The 8,622-nt window shown below is 50.2% G+C and overlaps 1 protein-coding gene across 1 annotated transcript in view; it reads left to right on the top strand.

Annotated features, from left to right (window-relative positions):
• The first annotated feature begins 1,578 nt into the window (after positions 1–1,578).
• The window catches only part of FARSA (phenylalanyl-tRNA synthetase alpha subunit), a 20,106-nt gene continuing 13,062 nt past the window's right edge, over positions 1,579–8,622 (top strand). Inside the window, exons 1-6 of the mRNA XM_015413169.1 lie at positions 1,579–1,633; positions 2,303–2,586; positions 5,512–5,649; positions 6,070–6,168; positions 6,394–6,512; positions 7,733–7,825. Of these exons, the coding sequence (XP_015268655.1) occupies positions 1,579–1,633; positions 2,303–2,586; positions 5,512–5,649; positions 6,070–6,168; positions 6,394–6,512; positions 7,733–7,825 (788 nt within the window). The remainder of the gene's footprint in view (positions 1,634–2,302; positions 2,587–5,511; positions 5,650–6,069; positions 6,169–6,393; positions 6,513–7,732; positions 7,826–8,622) is intronic.

Genomic DNA, 8,622 nt, shown 5'->3' with positions numbered 1-8,622 from the left:
AAGCCGTAGTTCTGACAAGAGCTGTCCTTGAAAAAGAGCAGTTTCTGTCAGAGTTCTCTCAGCCCCACCTACCTCACAGGGTGTCTGTTGGATGACCTTGGGCAAGCCGTGGTTCTGATAAGAGCTGTTCTTGAGAAAGAGCAGTTTCTGCCAGAGCTCTCTCAGCCCCGCCGACCTCACAGAGTGTCTGTTGTGGGGAGGGGAAAGGAGTTTGTCAGCCGCTCTGAGACACCTTTGGGTAATGAAGGGCGAGATATAAATCCAATCTCTTCTTCTTCTGGGAGAACCGGGGTCTCACAGGGTGTCTGTTGGATGACCTTGGCCAAGCCGTAGTTCTGACAAGAGCTGTCCTTGAAAAAGAGCAGTTTCTGTCAGAGTTCTCTCAGCCCCACCTACCTCACAGGGTGTCTGTTGGATGACCTTGGCCAAGCCGTAGTTCTGACAAGAGCTGTCCTTGAAAAAGAGCAGTTTCTGTCAGAGTTCTCTCAGCCCCACCTACCTCACAGGGTGTCTGTTGGATGACCTTGGGCAAGCCGTGGTTCTGATAAGAGCTGTTCTTGAGAAAGAGCAGTTTCTGCCAGAGCTCTCTCAGCCCCGTTGAAGTTTGTAAGCCGCTCTGAGACACCTTTGGGTAGTGAAGGGCGGGGTATAAATCCAATCTCTTCTTCTTGTTCTTCTATTTTGGTGCAGTGGTTAAGTGCGCAGACTCTAATCTGGGAGAACCGGTTTTGGTTCCCCACTCCTCCACTTACAGCTGCTGGTGTGACCTCTTCTTCTTCTATAAAATTCTGGCCTAATAGAAACTTTTCATCTGTGGTAACGTATGTATATGTATTGGTATTAAACATGGCTTAAGTATGCTTACTACAGCATCTATTATTCATTATAGTTACAAACGTTAAAAGTTGGAAGTTTGTAATTATATCTTGTGTATATTCATGCTACAATCTTTGTAGGTAACTAATCATCCTTTATTGTAGCGTCCAGTATCAAGACTGTTTCACAACTGTTATGTACTTAATACATCACTTTGTATATGTATGTCTCTTATGTTTTTACCTCTTCTTCTATAAAATTCTGGCCTGATGGTACGATGGGTTAAAGGCCAGTAGACAGATGACAGACGGGGGACAGCAAGCTCAGGGAGGCCATAGATGGGTGCCACTGCCTCAACCAGAGGCCTGGGGGGGTTGGAGCCTGGGGTGCTATCAAGCCCACCCTACAAAGCTTCCATTTCCTCCAGGAAAACGGATCTCTGTCGAATGGAGATGTCTTGAACAGCAATGCCGGGGGATCCCCAGAGCATCCCACTGAGAGACTGGCCACTCAAGTCCGAGATCCTGGAGGGCCTCTGCCAGCCTGAGTAGGCAGTATTGAACTTGGTGGACCACAAAGGTCTGACTCAGTACACAAAAGCACCTTTGCAGTGCCATGGAGTCCACCCTCCAAAGCATCCATCTCCTTGAAAGGAACTGATGTTTGTCATCTCGAGATCAGTTGCAATCCCGGGAGATCTTCAGGGGCCCCCCTCCCGAGGTTGGCGACCCTAAAAAGGAAATCCTAGTTAGATTCCGCAGGATGAATTCGGAGACAAGCCAGGCTGCCCCAGAGCTGGACCTCCTGATGGCACCTGGTATTTTTGTAAACTAGCCCAGCCACAGTAACCACACACAACACAACTAGATAATAACAATGTATCCTGTGGTTATAATAGCACTATGACAAAAATTTAAAAGCACAATCACAACATACATTTCTAATGGATTATTAGATAATCAAAATATTAGAAGGAAGAACCATTTATTTATTTATTGCTTTTGAGAACATTATATGAGGGACCAAACGTCTGTTCAAATTTTACTGTAATATTTTTTATCATTTAATAATCCATTAGAAATATATGTTTGTTCTTTTAAATTGTTGTCATAGTGCTATTACAACCACAGGATATATTGTTGTTATCTAGACCTGGTGTTTTTGGCCTCTGTGTGACACAGAGTGTTGGACTGGATGTGCCATTGGCCTAATCCAACATTGGCTTCTCTTGTGTTCCTGTGAGGCTCCTTGCCTGGCTGGCCTACCCTGCAGGGAGGGAGCCACCCCCCGCCCCCGGCCTGCCAGGGTGCCTGCTCCGCTTCTTTCTCTTTCCACGCGTTTCGCCCCGCACATGGCGGATTCCGCCCTTTCGACCGGGCTCCAGAGCTCCCCCTACAGAGCAATGCAGGCTACGTCCCTTTGACCTACCTCCAACCCGGAAGACTGCCGGGCGACGACACTTCCTGTGGGCGGTGAGACATGTGAGCCGAGACACAAGGCGGGTCATGTGACAGACGATACGCTAGACGTCACTTCCGTTGCGGCCCCAAGCACCGGAAGTGCCTGTCAGAGGCCGCCGGGAACATGTCGCCGACCATGGGGACGGAGGCGGCGGCGCCCGGTTCGGCGGCCGAGCTGCTCTTGCAGCGGCTGGATCTGGCAGGAGCCTCCGCCGAAGCCGGCATCTGCAGCCTGGAGGCGGCCGCGGCGCTCGGCCTGGATCACCAAGTGCTGGTCGGGGCGGTGAAGAGCCTGCAGGCGCTGGGGGAGGTGAGCGGAGGCCACGCCCCCTCGGCGGCGGAAAGGGGGTGGGGCTACGCCTAGCCGCTCCCGGATTGGCTGGGTTGGATTGATCGATCGATCGCTCAGCAAACGGGGCGGCGGGCGGTAGCCCTGCCTGCATGTGGTGTGGCCTCGCGCACCGGCCTGTCACTTTGGTGACTCGGGGCAGAGCACGTGATGCCCCGTTCTATCTGCACGACAGCCCTGCGAGGGAGGCCAGGCGGCAGAACGACTGGCCCGAGGGGGCTCAGGGAGCCCGCCCGCGAGATGGGCGGGATATAAATGCAAATAGTAAATAAAATAAATAATTAATAAATCATGGGCCAAAGTGGATTGGCTGGGTTGGATTGATCGATCGGGTCTGGGTTGGATTGATCGATCGGGTTCAACCGGGTCTTCCCAGCTCTAGTACAGCGCTAAGCAGTGTTCCCTCTAAGCTGAGTCAGTGTGAGCCAGCTCACAGTTTTTTAGCCTCCGGCTCACACCTTTTTGTCTCAGCTCAGGAAGGAGGGCTCCCAAGCAAACTGATGGATGCAGTAGCCCGATCGCTCGCTCACAACTTTAATGCCAGGAGCTCACAAAGTAGAATCTTTGCTCACACGACTACACAGCTTAGAGGGAGCATTGGTCAGGACCAGTGTTCCCTCTAAGCTGAGTGAGTGTGAGCTAGCTCACAGTTTTTTAGCCTCCAGCTCACACCTTTTTGCCTTCGCTCAGGAAGGATGGCTCCAGAGCAAACTCATTGATGCAGCAGCCAAATGACTCGCTCACAATTTTAATTCCAGTAGCTCACAAAGTACAATTTTTGCTCACAAGTCTCCACAGCTTAGAGGGAGCGTTGGCGCTAACCACTTAACCACTGACAGCTCCTCTTCTGAATAACCGCCCTGCCTCAGTGCTCTGTGCCTCAGGCCAAAGGGCATGAACAGGCGGGGGTGGGGGGGGAACCACTGTGTCAAGCAGGGTGCTGAATGGGGCGGACCCCTGGTCTGATCTAGCAGAGCTTTAGGGGGGATTAAACTGGAGGAATTAATTGACTGTGGAGCTGGTAATGATGGCTATGAGCAGCGTTAGATTCATGGAGGAGAGTCCAGAAGCACCTTAAAGACTAGCAAAGTTTCTGGCAGGGGATGAGGCTTCGCAAGTCACTGCTCGCTTTTTCAGATCCCCTTTATCTGAAGAAGTGACTGCAGGTGACTCAGGAAAGCTCCTCCCCTGTCACAAATTGTGTTCGTCGTGAAGGTCCTATTGGACTTGTTCTTTTCTACTGCTACGCTACAGGCAGACTAACACGATTACCCGTCTTGACCTATCTGAAGAAGTGAACCGTGACTCACGAAAGCTCCTCCCCTGCCACAAATTTTCCTAGACTTTAAGGTGCCGCTGGACTCTGGCTCTTTTCTCCTGCTACAGACGGACTAACACGGTCACCCATCTTGGTCTATCTGAAGAAGTGAGCAGTATCTCATGAAAGCTCCTTCCCCCAACAAATTAGTCTCTAAGGTGCTCCTGGACTCTTGCTCTTTTCTACTGCTACAGACAGACTAACACGGCTACCCATCTTGATCTATCTTCATAGAGGAGAGATCCATCAGTGGCTGCTAGGCATGGGTGTGAGCCTCCATATTCAAAAGCAGGAAACCACTCTATCCCAGTGCTGGAAAGCAGCATCAGTGGAAGGTGTTATCTTTACGCCCTGAAACTGGTTGGCCCCTGTGTGAGAGGGGATGCTGGACTAGAAACTGGTTGGCCCCTGTATGAGAGAGGATGCTGGACTAGATTGACCACTGGTCTGATCCAGCAGGCCTCTTCCAATACCAGTGCCATCAGGAGGTCCACCAGTGGGGCCAGGACATTAGAAGCCCTCCCACTGTTGACCCCCCCTCAATGGAGGAGAGATCCAAAGACCCCCTCCTCAATGGAGGAGATATCCTTAAAGATGGACCTCCTTGGTATTTGGCTTTATTCCAAAGATCCTCTTACTCGTGTACAGTTCTAGTTGAGTTCAGGAAAGAATGAAACTGGTGTCTGAGAGCTACTATTTCAGACTGCAGGTGAGAATACATAGGAGGGGCTGTAGCTCATTGGCAGTGCAACTGTTTTGCATTTAGAGGGTCCCAGGTTCAAATCCTGGCATCTCCAGTTAAAAGGATCAAGTAGTAAGTGATGGGAACACCTCAGCCTCTGAGACCTGGAGAGCCCCTTCCAATTAAAGTAGCCAACTCTTGATAGATGAGTGGGATGACTCAGTATGGTAGCTTATTTAAGGGTTTGGGACAGAGCACCTGACTTGTGTGCAAAACGACCCGGATTCAAACCTTGGCGCAGCTTAAAAGATCAGGTAGCTGGTGATGCAAAATACCTCCATCTGGAACTGTAGAGTCTTCCAATTTGAGCAGACGTTATTGACCTTTGTAGGCCAAAGGTCTGAATGCAGTCTTCCAATTTGAGCAGACATTGACCTTTGTAGGCCAAAGGTCTGAATGTTTTGTATATTTTTGCATATTCAGTGTTTGTAAATGTTACAAATATATGTGGGGATTTCTAAACACACAAAACTGGAATGTTGTAATATTCAACTGCACACAAACATTGTTTTCAGTGAACTGATCAATGATTGTGAGTCCCCATTGCCGGCTGAAGTGGGTTGGTTAACCTGGGGATAAGTCTACCATGGCAGTGAACACTGGCCCAGTACGTAGCTGGTGTAGGGAGAGGATAGGAGACTTTTGTCAACACCAGTGACAGATGGTTTTACCAGGTGAACAGCAAAAATAGATGCACTTCTAAGTTACTTGGGGTCTTGCTAGGTGGGCCCCTGGTTATCCAGTTCTCTTTGAGACGCTTTCTCTGCCAAGCGATCCCACCCTCTCTCCTTAAAGCACTTTCTGTTCTTGGAAATGTTCTCATTAGGTGATTGAGGCTGAACAGCGGACGTCCAAGAAGTGGGAACTGACGCCTGAAGGCGAAGAAGTTGTCCGCGAAGGGAGCCACGAAGTCCGGGTCTTCAACAGCATCCCCCTTGAGGGTTTGGCCCAGAGTGAGCTGATGGTAAAACCTGCTCTTCCTCTCCCCCACCCTCACTGACCTGAAGCACTGTGCTTATGCTCCTGAAATGGGGAGGGACTGTTTGGCTCAGTGGCAGAGCCTCCGCTTGGCATGCAGAAGGTCTCCGGTTCAATCCCCGGCACCTCCAGTTAAAAAGGACCGGGCAGTAGGTGATGCGAAAGACCTTTGCCTGAGACCCTGGAGACAATAATGACCTCGACGGACCAGTGATTCAGTAGGAGGCAGCTCCTTGTGTTATCAGAATCCCTGATTCCAGCTTTTGCATTTGTCGTGAATCTTGGTTCAAGTTCCTCTGTTTTTTCTTCTGGGGCTGTTACTCCTGGATAGCGGGGCTTGATCCTGTACCTTCCAATTCCAATAACCTTTATTGGCATTCTGTGCCTTGTGGTGGTTTTCCTGCAGAAACTGCCCTGTGGAAAGGTTGGATTCAGCAAAGCCATGTCCAACAAGTGGATCCAGCTGGATAAGAGTGCAGAGGGAGGGCCCTGTGTCTTCCGAGCGGTGAGTGGTCCCAATGCCTTTTCTGCCTTGGGTTCTCTATTTATGCCAGGCAGTACACGCTATATCCGAGGGCTGCTGTGTGCTAGAGCTGATTAAACATGTAGGAAAAGGCACTATGGGCATGCCTGGGTGGTGGGTCCCGTGTGGCGTCTTCTCCCATTTGCTTCGAACGGGAGCATCTGGAATGGATGCTGTTCTCAAAGATCTTTGCTTTCCCCCCTCTAGGTGGAGAGCGTGGAGGATGCGGTGAGGGAAAAACTGTTTCAGGTGCAGCGGGGGGAGGCCGACGGTCTGGAGGAGAAAGACAAGAGCGAACTGAAGAAGCGCAAGCTCCTGGCTGAAGTGTAAGTTTGGACAAGTCCATTCTACGTTTCTGGGACTTGATTCTGCCAAGATGGTTAAAATCGCTTGTTCCTGACAGTGTTGTAGTGCTGCAAAGCCTTGTTGATCTGTTTGCTGGCTGATCCCATGTGTGCTGTGGGCGATTTGCTCCCGCTCATGCCTGTAATAGTAGTTCCAAAAAACAAACGGGGAATCACAGTGTAAAGCCAGATAACAATCCGTCACTGTGATTAGCAGCTACGGTGTTTTATAGTTCATAAAAATACAAGTGGTCCTTACATACCACGTAAATAACATAAAATCCCACAGCTTATCGATCTGATCTTGTATCACAAAAATTAGAAGGGAAGCTAAGGCATAGCCTGTGACTGGCCAAGCAAGTCTTTGGCTGTGGTCTGCATTTGAAACCAGGTTTGGTGCCTTCTGTCCACGGGATCATATTGATTGTCTGGGTCATAAGAACATAAGAGAAGCCAATGATGGATCAGGCCAGTGGCCCATCAAGTCCAACATTCTGTGTCACAAGAGTAGCCAAAAATACCAGGTGCCATCAGGAGGTCCAGCAGCAAGGGGGCCAGGGCACCAGAAGTCCTCCCCCTGTTGCCCCCCCCCCCCCAAGCACTAAGACTACAGAGCATCCCTTGCCCCGGACATAAGAACACAAGAGAAGCCAATGTTGGATCAGGCCAATGGCCCATCAAGTCCAACACTCTGTCACACAGTGGCCAAAAATACCAGGGGCCATCAGGAGGTCCAGCAGTGGGGCCAGAACACTAGAAGTCCTCCCACTGTTGCTCCCCCCCCCAAGCACCAAGAATACAGAGCATCCCTTGCCCCAGACTGAGAGTTTCTATCTATATCTTGTGGCTAATAGCCACTGATGGGCCTCTGCTCCAGATGCTTGTAGCTGCCACCACCTCCTGTGGCAGTGAATTCCATGTGTGAATCACTCTGAGCCATTGAGTTTTCCACCCTCTGGATCCTGAAACAGAGGGTCAAAGTTGTAACACTGTTTGTATGCTTTGCAACACCCAACCGCAGCCTGGGTTTTGGCCACTGTGTGACACAGAGTATCAGACTGGATGGGCCATTGGCCTGATCCAACATGGCTTCTCTTATGTTCTTATGTCTCTCATGGGATTCTCTGGCCATAGGAATTTGGGAGTCTGGCTGCCTCTTTGTTGGACGGAATTAACCACAAAGTTTTGTGTTTTGTTTTCAGGACTATGAAGACGTACTGGATCAGAAAAGGCAGTGCTTTTAGTACCACCGTCACCAAGCAGGAAACAGACCTTACGCCGGAGATGATTGCCAGGTGAGGAACTGCTACACCACGCCCTTCTCCAGGGGAACCAGCAGCAGGGCTTGAGCGCTTGGCCAGACTCAGATCTGCACCTCCAGATGGCTGTTTCTCTCCAAAAGTTGCTCCAAAAGGCCAACGCTATGCTGGGGATTATTAGGAAGGGACTGAAAACAGATCAGCCAGTATCATCATAGTAAAGGTAAAGGTTTCCCTTGCTCGAAAGCCAGTCGAATCTGACTCCAGGGTTGCGGTGCTCATCTCTGTTTCAAAGCCGAAGAGCCAGCGCTGTCCGAAGACATCTCTGTGGTCATGTGGCCGGCATGACGAAACACCAAGGTGCACGGAACGCTGTTACCTTCCCACTGGAGTGGTACCTATTTATCTATTTGCAATTTCTTGCTTTCGAACTGCTAGGTTGGCAGGAGCTGGAACTAGAGACGGGAGCTCACTCATCATGCGGCATACTCGGGTCTCGAACTGCTGAACTACCGACCTTCCACAGCCTGCAGTTCAGCGTCTTAACCACTTGAGCCACCGCAGCTCGTGCCCCTGTATAAATCGATGGTGCAACCTCATTTGGAGTACTGTGTGGAATTCTGGTCACCACGCCTCAGAAAGGATATTATAGCACTGGAAAAAGTGCAGAAAAGGGCAACTCGAATGATAAATGGTTGGAACACTTTCCCTATGAGGAAAGGTTAAAGCGCTTAGGGCTCTTTAGCTTGGAGAAAAGACGACTGAGGGGTGACATGATCGAGGTTTATAAGATTATGCATGGGAAAGAGCAGGTAGAGAAAGAGGTACTTTTC

Source organism: Gekko japonicus, unplaced genomic scaffold (genome assembly GCF_001447785.1).
Source record: "Gekko japonicus isolate JY-2015 unplaced genomic scaffold, Gekko_japonicus_V1.1 scaffold5468, whole genome shotgun sequence".
Taxonomy (NCBI): Eukaryota; Metazoa; Chordata; class Lepidosauria; order Squamata; family Gekkonidae; genus Gekko; species Gekko japonicus.
The sequence above is the reverse complement of the archived record's forward strand: the minus strand, read 5'-3'. Positions and strand labels throughout refer to the sequence as shown.